Raw genomic sequence first — 15,054 nt, forward strand, 5'->3', positions numbered from 1 at the left:
GGAGCACATGAATGCACCGTTGGCCTTGGTGAACGTCTGCGTAATTCCAGTTTAATACTGCATTCAACAAACCTGACTTCAATTTGTGAACAGAATCTCACGCCCAATTTGTTACAGGTCACGATTTGTCAGCTGTGAAAAAGAGCTCATAACAAGCTGAAGTAGAGCACGATAAAGACGAAGGTCCAGGTCCTCATCCCACTAACCCTCACTTCGTCCTTGTCCCCTCTCCATTGGCACGCTCAATAACGCTCTGGATTGTGTTACCCCTCTGTTAATACTCTGCTGCAACTCTTGGACGGCATCCTAAACGACTCCCATTTCTCTGTTTATCATTATTCTGATATGTTGAAACAGGCGTGATGCAATAAACAAGATCTGATTACCCAACCTGGCACCCGCAATTCCGGCGTTAGATAGTCTGTGTGGCAAATGTAAATGCTTGACTCCACTGATATCCAAGGGCTACCCAGCCCTTGTGCTGCTGCACACACACACACACACACACACACACACACACACACACACACACACACACACACACACACACACACACACACACACACACACACACACACACACACACACACAACACACACACACACACACACACACACACACACACACCACACACACACACACACACACACACACACCACACAACACACCACACACACACACACACAAGTAAAGCAACATTGTGACAGGCCTTGCAAGCTCTGCAAAGCTCTAACAGAATGGACAAATAGAATACATCCGAATCCAAAAATACACTGAAAGCAACAAACACTCATTTAAATTGTGTTGTGAATGACTGAATGTACACCAAAGGCAGTAAGGGGTTGGTGGTGTCTCTGAAGTATTGTGAGTCAGATCCTTTTTTTTTTAATAGAGTGAATATTCATATCATTAAAAAAAGATATAATATTTATTTCCTGCTATAGAGAATGTCTGTCAGTGAACAGATCAATAATTGTTCTATAAATACAGATGTTTCCAAGTCTTACACTTAAAATATTTTACTATAAATTGGACCATAAAAGAAAGCTGTGTTAAGGCAGTGGCACAGTCAGTAGGGGCTTGGACTGTGAGCTGTAGGGTTGCCGGTTCTAGTCCCCGAACAGACCTAAATATGGAGAGGCGGTGCCCTTGAGCAAGGCACCGGACAACCCCATTGCTCCCCGGGCGCTGTACAAAAGCTGCCCACTGCTCCTAGTACTAGACTCCTGGTACTAGGATGGGTTAAAAGCAGAACTTATTTTTGCCAACAAGTGGAGTTTAGGGCACTTCCACATTGACTTTTCTGAGACCCGGGCCGTTTCTCAATCTCGAGGATTCTGGCTTCCAAGCCAATATTTCAAGGATGCTACGTCATCGATTGCCGCCGAAGTACTGTTCCAATCTCCAGCATACTTGGAATTCCACCGAGGCCGCGTCCTTGGTTTGGGGGAAATTTCGAGGCTGCACATGGGTAGACTTCGCGTCCTTAAAATCCCCACAATGCTTTGCGCACAGACCAATTTCAAAAACCCTTGCGGAGAATGGCTGAACCGACACAGCACACATTTAAATGTAAGAATGTAGTGGCGTAGAACATGTGTTGGTAAATATGTTACTTTGTTAAATTTGTTTGTTATCACCATAAATGTGTTCCGTGAAAGTAAAGCAAGTTCATAATTAGATAGACATTGTGAGGTATTTATTTTCGGTACAGTTTATGTTGAAACCGTTAGAGAGAGTGGAACACTTGTTAGCCTGTTCCATTCTTCTTCGTTTTCTGAAGCCGTGGCTTGGAAGCATACTTGCTTCGTTTCTGAAGGAAGTGACTTGGAAGTACGCGACTACCAAGCCAACACACTCTCACTCCCTAAGCGTCCAGGAGCGACGTTTGGTCAGTGTCCGTGGCGTCCAGTTGTGACGCTCCTAGGCTCCTTCAGCGTCATAAAGGGACGCAAATAGCTTTCAACTGATTGCAATGTATTCCCATCTGCGGCGGGATTTGACACTCATGGAAGCACGGCATTCGTTTGTGTCGGCTGCCCTTAAAGGCAATGTGAGCGTCCATTCCCATTGGATAACGGAGAATTGTACACCCGGAAGTAAGTATTCCTCTTACTGTCGATTGATTTTACAGTGATATCTGAACTACTCATCGACTAAAAAACACCAGATTATCCTTGTTAATTACACAACATTGATTGGTTTAAATTGTGGGCAATGCTTTTGTATTTTTCGACTTCGATTCGGAGAAACAAATATTTTTTCGGAGTAAAGGATGGCAGAAGACACTACACTACCCAGAATCCCCAGCTATCGTTTGGACTACACCATGTGCTCTGTTTGACAAACCCCGTTTTTTTCACCATTCATTCCAATGGCTGGCGTCTATGTCACGTGATCTTCAAATTTCTCCCTGCAGAAAAAGAAAACATGGCCGAACTTCGTTTTATTCTCGGTGGAAAATGCCTATTTTAAAGTTAGTTTGGCCATTAAAATGCGTTTTGATGTCACTTGATGCGAGAAATATGAGTTGTTATTTCAGATTATGTGTGCAGTGGATGTACATGATCTTTAGTTTGCTAGTTATTACGAAGATTACTTCAGGAAATCGCGACGTTTTCATTGTTACCAAGGTGGTTGCTAGGGACGCTGCTATCGATATTATTTCTGTTATGTTGTGTAACTGTTTAATGGTGTTATCTTTATTGCTACCCCCTTCCCCGTCAATGTACAGTATAGTGTTGGTCCACAGCGCAAACATATTAGTTTAACAAAATCCGCATCTAAAGATAGCCTACGTTATTTTCCCCTGTGCAATTCCAGTCTCACATTTCACAGCACATCGTCATTAACAAATACCGGAAACAGACCGAAAACATTAAAAAAAAAAAAATAATACTTTATTCCGAGTGTGCTTGCTTTTCTCTTTGAAAGTCATCACATAACGACATTGTAATACACAGTTCGGCTGCATTAAATATTACATATCTGCCGTAGTTCTGTATTTATAGAGCCCTGATGAGAAGACTTCTAGACAAACATGAGGAACTGAAAACGTGACGTGGATCATAAATAGATCAGCCATTAAACAACATCTTACATTTATTTTCACACAATACGTCTCCTTGCAGTATCAACACTAATTCGGCTGACTTTTATATTTGATCCAATTGGTAGATAGGCTGTATTTACACCATAAAGGTGCACACCTGATATAAAGGGACACCTAGTGGTTAAAGCATGTTATTGAATTTCATTATTTTTATTATTAGATATTAATAGGATCCCTATAAAGTATATTCATTACTCGTTATTCTCTACTAATAGTTAATTAAAGACTATATATAATGACTATTTTGAACATCCCTTTGGTTTCAAGATTTTCTAAGGTTTATTGACATATCATATAGGCCTACATAACTACTGTATGGTGTAGTTCTGCATTGAATGAAAACCTTGGGTCGCAGGTTCCTCAATAGTGCATTACAAGACATCTATCAATATTTGTGCGTACCTCCAGCAATGTTAACTATGTTGAAGCACTTATTTTAACTGATATTATACATCATGTATTATACTCTTATAAGATGTATGTAGATATTTCATCTCCGGCCTTGTCAGGTATGGAACAATCAATAAATAAAGAACACAGAATTGTTAAATATAAAACACAGAATTTGTGTGATTATACTAAATGATTTACAAATAAACACCACTGCATACAACTGTTACACATGCTGATGTAACGCAAATGTTCCAACTTGGGATCAATAAAGTATATCTTATCTTAAGCTGATCGATGGCTACTGCCATATTTGCAAAATTTGCCTCTGAACCTTGACAAGTGCATGTTTCAGGCTTATCAATTAATGTAATGTAATGTTATCAATTAACAACAGGGGTCACACACATAAGACCAGCTGTTAAATAAAGCTCTTCTGACCTTAGCTGGCATGTGTGTATATTAATGCTGCCCATTATGGGCACAAGCAATTTTCACCCATTTATTAATTATATGTTTTAAATTTGAGTGTTTCCTATCCCCTAAACCTCCAGGGATGTACACAGTTTAATACTGGCAACTTCTTATTATGGGAAATACGAAAACGTCTTTTAAAACTACAACTCCCAGTAGAGACGTGCCATAGATAGAGAACATGTTGCGAAACAGAATAGCCAGCATGTGTAGTTCTGGGGACGTGGTGGGGGAGGGGGGGACGCGGTGGACCCGTTCAAATCCAGTTTTGGACAGTCTGCCGTGCATGGTTCCATCCCATTTCAAGTGCTGTTCGAGAATCGGCGTAACCCTCGGAGCGCACTCTCCAATCACAGAGCTTGAGGACTATCACGGGGTTTGTCAAAGAGAGCACATGGTGTAGTCCAAACGATAGCTGGGGATTCTGGGTAGTGTAGTGTCTTCTGCCATCCTTTACTCCGAAAAAACATTTGTTTCTCCGAATCGAAGGGGAAAAATACAAAAGCATTGCACACAATTTAAACCAATCAATGTTGTGTAATTAACAAGGATAATCTGGTGTTTTTTAGTCGATGAGTAGTGCAGATATCACTGTAAAATCAATCGACAGTAAGAGGAATACTTACTTCCGGATGTACAATTCTCCGTTATCCAATGGGAATGGACGCTCACATTGCCTTTAAGGGCAGCCGACACAAACGAATGCCGTGCTTCCATGAGCGTCAAATCCCGCCGCAGATGGGAATACATTGCAATCAGTTGAAAGCTATTTGCGTCCCTTTATGACGCTGAAGGAGCCTAGGAGCGTCACAACTGGACGCCACGGACACTGACCAAACGTCGCTCCTGGACGCTTAGGGAGTGAGAGTGTGTTGACCAAGCCAGCATCCTCGCGATTGAGAAACGGCCCCGGACTTGTTCCTGTGCCCTCTGTAAAAAGTTTGTATTCCACTTCTGCTTCCCGACCCAAACCCCAGTGTTGGGTGTAACGCACTACAAAAGTAACGGAGTTACAGTAATGTATTACTTTTTGCTGTAACAAAGTAATGTAACGCATTACTAATGAAATGTGGGTAATATACTACCCGTTACAATTCTCAGTACCGCACAGTATTAACCCGAAATTAAATGGTGTTTTGTTTTTTAAGAATTCACTAACATCGCGAGACATTCCGACACCAGAGACAAATTGTGCGGGTAGATTAGTAAGCCTGGTGTTTACCCTTCGGGCTCATCAAGATCCCTCCGCTTTGCGTCGGGTTCCCTGATCAGCCTAAAGAAAATCATGTTTTCTAAAAGAACTACGCATCTCTTGAATGACAATATGCCTGCACTGCACCTCCCAGGTGCGTAATACATTATTGCGCAATGTATGCCTGTGAGCGTGCTGCACGAGCCGAGATGGTGTGTGTGTGTAATTGGACCTTTTCATATGTAAGTTTGTAGCAAGTAGAGGGCTACTGCTGTGTGTGTGTCCGTGTGTGGGTTTGAGTGTGCATGCGTGCGTGCACGTCAGTTTTAAAGACCCCCATAGAGCTCAGTTTCTAACTCGAACCCTGACCAAGCCGTGTAATAAAAGTTGTTAGCCTTAAGGGCCTACACAGTTGTTATGCTAAACCACATTGCCCTTCACTGGATGTATAATGAGCATTTCAAATACCTAGCCATTCTTTTGCGGTTATTTTGGTAAAGTAACTCAAAACTAATATAAAAGTAGTGTAACTCATTACATTTCAGAGACAGTAATACTGTAATGTAACTTATTACTTAAAAAATGCATGGTGGTGTTAGCTTTCTTAAGCATGCAAAAGGATTGGTTTGAATTTTGATGTTGATATTATTTTTCATTGCACCAGTATTTTGAAAACCAGGAATGTAGTGCTATTTGTTTAAGTGCTCCAACAATGCACATGTGAGCACGTTCAGGGCTGTGGCTCGTTTAGAAGGTTATGTAACCACTGTCAATTAACACTCTCCAGACAACATCGGCACAGCAGGAGAGTCAGTAAATCAGTCTGAATTGATCAATGAATGATTCAGGGTAATTCTCACAGTATTTGCTGCCCACAGCAGCTTTAGTACCAGAAGTTGTGTTACCAAATGAAATCCCGGAGCATCTACGTAAAGGCAGCAGGACTGATATGTTGATAAAACCGCAGCCTCTGAGAAGTGGCGCTGCAGAGGTGATACTGTGTGCTATTAACACACATCCATTAAAAGGCATCCATTTAGGGTGCATAAATCCCCTTTCCAACTTAGTTTTTTATCAAAAGCAAACCGTAATATCTTTATTTTTATTTCTATGGTGATTATAGTAATTACCTGATGGAAAGATCTTCCGCTATTGGTCTCTGTGGAGATGTGTGCTAAAGTTGTGAAGCTGAACATCTGGACATAAAGCTTTAGATTTCAGTGCGCTCCAGCAACACTACGCCCATTTATAAAACATGAAACCTGATAGACATCAGCTCTCTGGCTGACAGGGGAAGGTCAAGTTGAGATGACACATTGCGAACAAAGTCTGCAAACAAAACACCAGATGAATTTGTGGCTGATAAAGCCCGGCAGGATGCGGAACACCAAACTTACCGAGCACGCCCAGCCGATAGTTCATGGTGACCACGATGACATTTCCGTAGGCAGCCAGGACGCTGCCATCAAACAAGTTCCCTGAGCCCTCCATGTAGGAGCCTCCGTGGATGAAGAGCATCACAGGCTTCTTACGACGATCCCGAATATCTGCATGACAAAGACAAACAGCATTATTTTCATCTTCATTCAAAACGTTGTTTTTCTCGCATGCCTCCACGGTGAAAAAGAATGAAAAAACGTAGAAATGTGTAGAAATTGAAATAAATAGGGGGTCGCATTTAACTATGAGAACATCCTTTCACAAGCTCTCCATGTGCAGTATTCTCCAAGTCTCATTTATCAAGTCATAAGAGAACTCATTTTGTGCAAAGTATGTGCAAACACATGCATCAATTGCTAACACTTTTTAATACCTCTGTATAAACAGTCCCATTTTTGCGCAGGCGCATTACTTGCGAGCCTGAAGTATATTATATAGTAACGTTTTTGCATTTGTTTGGAAGGGAGTAAGTATAAGACTTGATAAATATTACGGATGTAACGACATATCGAATATCGCGGTAAATAAATGTCTCAATACCGTCGTGAGACTGACAAAATATACCGCGATTTTTCTTTTTTTAAAAATAATTTTTCTTCTTTTTTAAAAACCTTTATTCAACCAGGTGGTCCCATTGAGATCATCAATCTCTTTTTCAAGGGAGACCTGTCCAACATGGCAGCAAGTAAGTTACACCATGAACATAAAACAACAGATAACAATAAAGGACATCGTATTTACAGGGCTACATGTACATACCTAGAGACATTGACAAGTACCAACAGTATACTTATATCTCGCCCTGTCAATAAGCCTCAGCTTCTTGGCAAAAACTGTATTGTTTTTGAAGTGGTGGAGAGACAATGCACAGTTTTACCCACTGCTGTTACCCATGGCCAAAACATATCTCTCTGTCCCAGCAACATCAGTACCAAGCAAGAGAGGTTTTTCCACAGCAGGGGATATTGTAAACGCCCAAACATCCCAGCTTCTACCTCGAAATGTGGACATGCTCATATTCCTAAAAGATAAAGTGAGTGAGTGAGTGAGTGAGTGAGTGAGTGAGTGAGTGAGTGAGTGAGTTAGAGTTGAGTTACTTGAAAAACTAAAGTGAAACTTGATTTATTCTATTGCAGGGTCTGATTATTATATTGTTGACACTTTAAAATATTACGATCCTACTAAAATACTGTACAAATCAGATTTATTATTTACTAAAGAAAAATAATTCAAGTACAAAAAAAAAAAAAAAAGATTAAAAAAGAAAAATTCACATTTGTTTTCTTTATTTTTCAATTTTGCGATAAATATCGTACCGTGGACTTTTTATCGCAATATTATCGTACCGTGAGTTTTTGGTATTGTTACATCCCTAATAAATATACATGCATAATACTACACAAGTATGCATGTTTTGTGTAAACAGATTTTCAGATATACTTTGGCTGTTGTTGAATGTGGCCCCATGAAGTTCAATTAATCACAATTTTCACTGTCTTTACATTTTTTGTTTACTGTGGAGACATGCGAGAAAAACAGTTTTCTTCCAAAATTCAAACTTACTCAGGGTTCGAGTAATTGGTATACAAATGGTAATCCTTGGGGTGACATTTTTATTTTTAAGTGGCAACAGGTAGTCTACCCTCTTTAAACTGGTAGCTCTAGATTTTTAGAACCGCAGCAGTAAAAACAAACCCTCTACAACCAGTGGTTTGCTTGGAGAAAAAGATGAACATACTAAGTATGAAGCCTTTTCCATTGCCTTTAAGTTGGAAGCAAGTGTTTCATGTGTGTCCCACTGGGATTATCCTCTCTATTTTGTCCTGTGATGCGTCTCCCCCTATCCTGTGCCGTGATGGTACCTTCCCCAACTTTTCTTCCTCTGCATGTGTGGAGCAAATGGTTTCCACCGGTTCTCATGTCCTCTCTGTTATTGGTGCCCATCAGTGTGTTGCTATGGTTCACTCTGTCAGCCCCCCCACCCCCCCTCTCTTGGTACGGTCTGAGCGTGGATGAGGCTGCGAGAGCTGCCAGTGCAGCCCAGTTAGGCTGAGCGTCTGCACTGTGCAGGGCCTGTGGATAATTTGTATGAAAGCCAGACCAAGTGGAAACATAAATAACAGCCACAGCGTCTGTTTACCCTGATGAGCTTCAGCACTCAGAGATGGGGAAGAGAGAGAGAGAGAGAGATAAAAGGGGGTAAGATGTGAGGGAGCGAGGAGATGAAAATAGGGCAGTGTGAGAGAACTGACGGGGGGGAAGAGACATGGAGGGGAGGTTCACCGCTAAAAAAAATGATAGCAAGGACGAAAAAAAGAAATGTTACAAAGCAAGTCATACATAGCGAGGTACGCTAATGAACACTCAAATTCACACAGGATTCACACCGTATTCATAGAGACACACACACACACTCTTGCATAGGCAGCTGCGATGTCGAGTCGCTATGGAAACTGCTTCTCGCTAATAGAACTGCACCAGCCATTCCATTGCACCGACTCACTGAATGCCTGTTGCCGTGGTAACAAATTCTACTCACGTATTTGCACACCCGCTTGCATCACCACCTGAATCTCAGGTTACACATGCACTTGGGGTGCGTCACTCGCAATCGCACGCATGCATACACGCACACACACACACACACACACACACACACACACACACACACACACACACACACACACACACACACACACACACACACACACACACACACACACACACACACACACACACACACACACACACACACACACACACACACACACACACACACACACACACATACACACACACACACACACACACACACACACACATACACACACACATAAGGGGATGTGGAAAATGGCACATATGGCTTCACACATGCAGAGATCTTTTGTGGATCAAACGTGTGACACAGGCAGACTGGCTAAAAATAAAGATTTTCAGTCGTACACTCTGACGCGCTGCTCTTTTTCTGCTCTTCTCCGGTGTATTCTGGAGCTCGGCTGATTTCCCAGAGGATATGTAAACAAGTTCAATTATCCCGGCATTAACAGGATAGTATAGAGTAGTGACATATCAGAAGGTCTCGTAGTAACCCTCCCACCATAAATTAAATCCTGGGTGATAAGGAACTAAGGCTATGACATGTAGCAGCCATTTTAAAAGGTTCAATCTGTTATCTTTTATTTTACGTTTAAATGACAGAATGTTGGTGCTGTGTTTACACCATGACGTTTTTTTCATGCAAATGTAATTGTCAAACATCAAACATGCACTGATTTGGCCTCGTGGAGAAACAGAGATGTAGTCTTTATGATCCTGAATATTTTTTCCTACATTACCCATAAAGCAACTTGGTTTGTAAAAGTTGGGTTGGATATTCAGATGTGTGACGCTAGTAGCAGCTAATGTAGGCTCGAGCCTCAGCGGACTGCAGAGGTATGGTTTGCTTAGTTCTTTTTAACTCCAAATTAGGGATGCAATAAACTCCTATTTTGATAATCGATTACTATGTTGATTATTATCTCGATTAATTGGAGTGTTACATAGCGATGTCATTATGTTACGAAAGTCAAAAAAGTCCAATGGAGGCGTTTCAGGCAGGGGGAATTTTAGCCTTTGCTGACCACAAAAACCTATATAACCAATACAGGAAAGGGAAACCCCCAAAAGCATAATAGGTCCTCTTCAAGTATAATGAAATGAAATACATCTAAGAGGTTGGATGCAGGTTGAAGCGAGGGACATGGTGCAGTGATTGGCGGGGGCTCAGCACAAACAGAGGGGTGATTAGGGGGTGCAGGGTCGCAGGGGGAAAGTGTCTCAAGGCCTACAGGGCCAACAAGGAGCTCACTGTCCTTCCCGCCTGCCACCAAAACACTAGCACATTATTCACTCCTCTCTTTCCTACCTAACCTGATACTATCCTCCTCAAAATCCACCCTCCTCGCACTGCTATACTCAAGGCGACGTCTTACCTCCGGATAGAAACTGCCTACTTTCTGCTCCTCCATTATTCTGCTCCTCTCTCATTCATTCTCTATGGACTGCATTGATTTGGGGTGTAAAAAGTTTCAACCTGACTCAGCACTTTATTGTATTTGTGTGCATCCAAAACCCAGGCGCAAACAATGCAGTCTCTCGCAAATAACTTCAAAAAAACAAGAAAGAAAACAAGCTGCTAATAATAGGATTTCTAGGAATCCTTGTCCGATCTATACCTTAGTAATTAAAGTAAGGAATTTGGATCTACCCGAGCCACCCTTATCCTGTCAAGATCCATCAGGTGTTGGCATAAATGTCAAGCTCTACCAGTCTCCTCCTCATCCACCCTCTCAATCTCTCTCTCCCTCCACATTTCTCTAACTTTCAAGTTTTGTAAATGTCATTTCATCATGCACTTGTCTTCATTATGACTATTTCCCCCGTCCTCTCCCCCTCGTTGCCCTCCCCTTGTGCTCTCGCAGTGCTCAGCTTTTCCTTTTCTTTCATCTCTATTCTATCATTCTGCTCCTCTCCGAGGCAATCCTGCATGAATCCTTCCTTCTGTTTTCACCGTTAAGAAACCACACAATTGGATTAGCTACATCTGTCTCTTTTTAAACCATAGCAATTAGAGATGCAAGGGAGAGAGAATTCACTACCCAAATAGCACAGAACCCTCAAATAAAAAAAAGAAAGAAAAAAGAAAAACCACACACATTGGCACAAATTAGAACACATGCACTCAGGCGTAGATTTGCACATGCACCGCGCTCGAGTAGGCACACGATGCACAAATGCAGTGCACCCTACAGTATGTGTGCATAATGCTATGTAATACATACAGTACGTGTACAGAAACAGATGCACACTGTCTGCATAGATTTTGGTTGCATCAGTAAAGGGTAGTGAGAGCATCTCCATTCGCCTGCTGCAGTGAACTTGAAAATGCACAGCAAAAGCAGAAATATGCAGGAATCCTACTTCTTTAATAAATGAAAACTTGGAGGATGCCCAGAAACATTTTGAAGGACAATAATTCAGCAGTGCATTTCATAAGGACGTGAGTGCATCAAAAGCGCAGGTGAAAAAAAGGGAATGAATATTGATTTCCATTGATGCATCACGCAGGATAGTGAGAACATCAGTGTGGGGTTGATCAACCACATCGCAACCCAAGAAGGGAAAGTAAATTAGCTCCCTCTGCAAGTACCCAAAAACGCAGCGTTTGTGACAGGGGGGATGAAGAACAACTACTTTGTATGGAGCTCTTAATGCGCTTCAGCTAAACGTGTGCCTGTGAGGAGGATTAGCAGATTTGTGCGCGAATAAAAGCAGTTAACATCGCACAATGTCATTTGCACACACAGCGATGAGTCTAAGATGATTATTAATACAGATGCTAACACAACAATCCCTACAGAGCTAGTACAATGGAGCAAGAGGAAGAAAACAAAAACATTAAAATACCTTCATCCCTTGGTCTGTTCATCGTAGACTCGTCTTGTTTTTTAGTGAGCGGACCTAAGGTGTGGAAAAAAGAGGGGTGGGGGAGACAACATTACAAATTAAAAAAGATTGCATGTTGCAGAAAAGCAAGAGAAGAATAGAAGGGATATAGAGATGTAATACTGTGTTACTTTTCAGTGGCTTTTTGCATCTGCAGAGAAAAATGTTAACGCACCGTTTCTTTCAAAGATTTTCCCAAACTCATCTGTTTTAACTGCTTAGGATCAAGTCACGCACTGCCTTGAAATGACCCCAGAGGCCACTTCTCCTCAACCCTGCTCCCTATCAGTCCTGACACTCTGCTGCTCTGTAAGGGAAAATCAATGAGCAGAAACAAGCCATCACTCTTTTTGGTCAGAAAAGGAATGCCAAGATTTTCTGTATCCTGCTCCGGCTCAGGACAGTGTTGCAATCCTGAGGCCGAAAGTCACCGCACAAGACTGGAATGTCAAAACACTTAAGACACACACAGTGCTCATCCTGAACACATGTGACCACGTACACTCAGAGAAACGCTGGCACGCAGCCTGAAATGTGAGTCTTTCCATCCAAATTAGCAAAGAGGGAGCTCTTTGATATTTACAAAGGATCCCCCTCACCAAGGTCAAAGAGGAGCCCCACATTGAGCTTTAATGGTAAAGCCAGTTAAACGCTCCATAGGGCACAGCCAATAAAAAGCATTAATCACAGTGACCAACCAACGCCCTGGTGCGTCAACCTCTGTAAGTCTGAACTGATAAGCAACCCATTAGTTGGTTTTTCCTTGGTTTGTGTCGGTGAAGCTTTCCATCAGCCCACAATTACCGCTGCGTTTTCTGTCCTTCTTATTCACTGTCTACATCCACACGCCTTTGAGAAAGCCATTAAAACACACTCACGTTCACACACACACACACACACACACACAACAAAGCATGTTAACAGTGTCCTTATCATCTGTTGCTGCCCTCATCTCCGTACCCACCCAGTAGCACATTCCCTGCTCCACGGGGGCGGCTGCAGTCTCTCATTCTAAAGGATACTCTACATAGGGTTGCCGAGGGGTTTATCACTCTGCTGGAGTGCTGCTGACATGTCTGTCTGTTCTACCCTTCTGTTGGGAGCCTACATACTGTAGGAGTATAGAGCCAGGAATAAGGAAAGGCATAAGACATTTTGTAGAGTATCCTTTAGAATGTCCTCAATTCGATCATTAATCCTTGTGATGCTTCTCCAATTGTGCCATCGACTACTCTCTATGATAAAAATGTTATCGAAAAAGTATCTGCTCTTAGGCTAGCCCACACTAGTGCTAACCCAGATTCTGCTCCTTTTCTGTGCCCTGCTGTCCTTGACCACTTTGAACCTGTATCCCTACAGTATCTTCTCTCTCGGATGTAGTCAAGCACCTGCGGCTGACAAACTGCACCTCAGACAGCATTCCCTCTTGCCTTCTCAGAGATGTTTTCGAATCAGTTGAAGCAAGTGTTTTATTGCTTGTAAACACCTCTCTTAGCTCAGGATGTGTCCCAGCTGCCTTCAAAAATGCCGTGGTGCAGCCACTACTTAAAAAGAAAAATCTCGATCCCTCCATTCTAGCAAATTTTAGGCCCATCTCCCAGCTACCTTTTTTATCTAAAGCCCTGGAGCGAGTAGTCTATATCCAGCAACAGTCGTTCTTAACCACGCATGGCATCCACAAAAAGTTTCAGTCTGGCTTCAAACCTATGCACAGCACTGAAACAGCCCTTTTAAGAGTTTTTAATGATCTGCTTCTAGCCGCCGACTCAGGTAGCCCAGCTGTCCTGGTGCTGTTAGATCTGACAGCTGCCTTCGACACTATGGACCATAGCATCCTGTTGTCATGGCTTGAACAGTCCGCAGGCATCACAGGCTCTGCACTTCCATGGTTCAGGTCCTACCTGACAGACTGTAGCTTCGCAGTGCAGTTAGGTGCCTTCTCCTCTGCTAAAGCCCCTCTTACCTGTGGGGTTCCCCAAGGCTCGATCCTGGGCCCCATCCTTTTTCTACTGTATATACTGCCCCTAGGTTCAATTCTCACAAAACACAATATCCCCTTCCATTGTTACGCTGATGATGTACAGATCTATCTGCCTCTCAATCAAAATGTCAACTCACTACAGCAGTCGAAGGACTGCTTAACAGAGATTACATCATGGCTGAGCCAAAACTTCCTCAACCTCAACGAGAGCAAGACCGAGGTCATCTTTTTTGGACCCCGACCTCCAGCCTCCCCGGTAGGGTTGGGAACCGAAACTCGGTTCCAGATGAGAACCGATAAGAAAATGCCGGGTACCGGGTACCCATACAAAATACACAATTTCGGTTCTGCTTAACGGTTCCTAAACGCGGTAGACCCTGTATTCCAGCGGGTCCGTCTGCACCGCGGTGCTGCGGTGACCCGGTGGAATACAGGGCGGACCTGGAGAATCACAGAACGGCCGGTCGTCAGCGGGCCGTTGACGGCCGGCTCGGTACGCTGACGGCCGGCACCGCCCTTCATTTTTTTAAACGGCATCATATAAATTGCGCTGACAGGCGACAGAGGTCCACAGTTGCCCCGCAGCGATGCTCCCCCGCCCTCCCGTAGACATTTCACGAGCTCAGTCACTTCATAACACCAAAGATAGGTCGCGGTAAACGCTCTGAAGTGAGGCTCCACTACACTAAAAAATTAAAAGAAAAGGCAAAGTGTAATGCCTGTTAATAGCTTGCCACAGGCATAGCTCAGTTAAAATAAAGCACAGCTATTGTGCAATACATTTGTATTGCATGTATATTTTTTAGTAACAATTTCAGTTAAAGCTTTTAAGAATAAATATATTTTTGTTATCTAAACGTTTGACCTCTTTATTTTACAATTTTGGAATCGAAACGGGGAATCGATAAGAACCGGAATTGATAAGCAGAACCGGAATCGAAATCGGAATCGATAAATTTCAAACGATACCCATCCCTACTC

At 42.6% G+C, this 15,054-nt stretch overlaps 1 protein-coding gene across 2 annotated transcripts in view; it reads right to left on the reverse strand.

Annotated features, from left to right (window-relative positions):
* Positions 1-15,054, reverse strand: part of nlgn2b (neuroligin 2b) — a 97,373-nt gene that overhangs the window by 35,134 nt on the left and 47,185 nt on the right. For both annotated transcript variants that reach the window (XM_034226661.1, XM_034226660.1), the window contains exons 3-4: positions 12,054-12,107; positions 6,566-6,715 (exon numbers count right to left, since the gene is read on the reverse strand). In XM_034226661.1, the coding sequence (XP_034082552.1) occupies positions 6,566-6,715; positions 12,054-12,107 (204 nt within the window). The remainder of the gene's footprint in view (positions 1-6,565; positions 6,716-12,053; positions 12,108-15,054) is intronic.

The sequence above is a fragment of the Gymnodraco acuticeps genome, unplaced genomic scaffold, assembly GCF_902827175.1.
Source record: "Gymnodraco acuticeps unplaced genomic scaffold, fGymAcu1.1, whole genome shotgun sequence".
NCBI classification, from domain to species: domain Eukaryota; kingdom Metazoa; phylum Chordata; class Actinopteri; order Perciformes; family Bathydraconidae; genus Gymnodraco; species Gymnodraco acuticeps.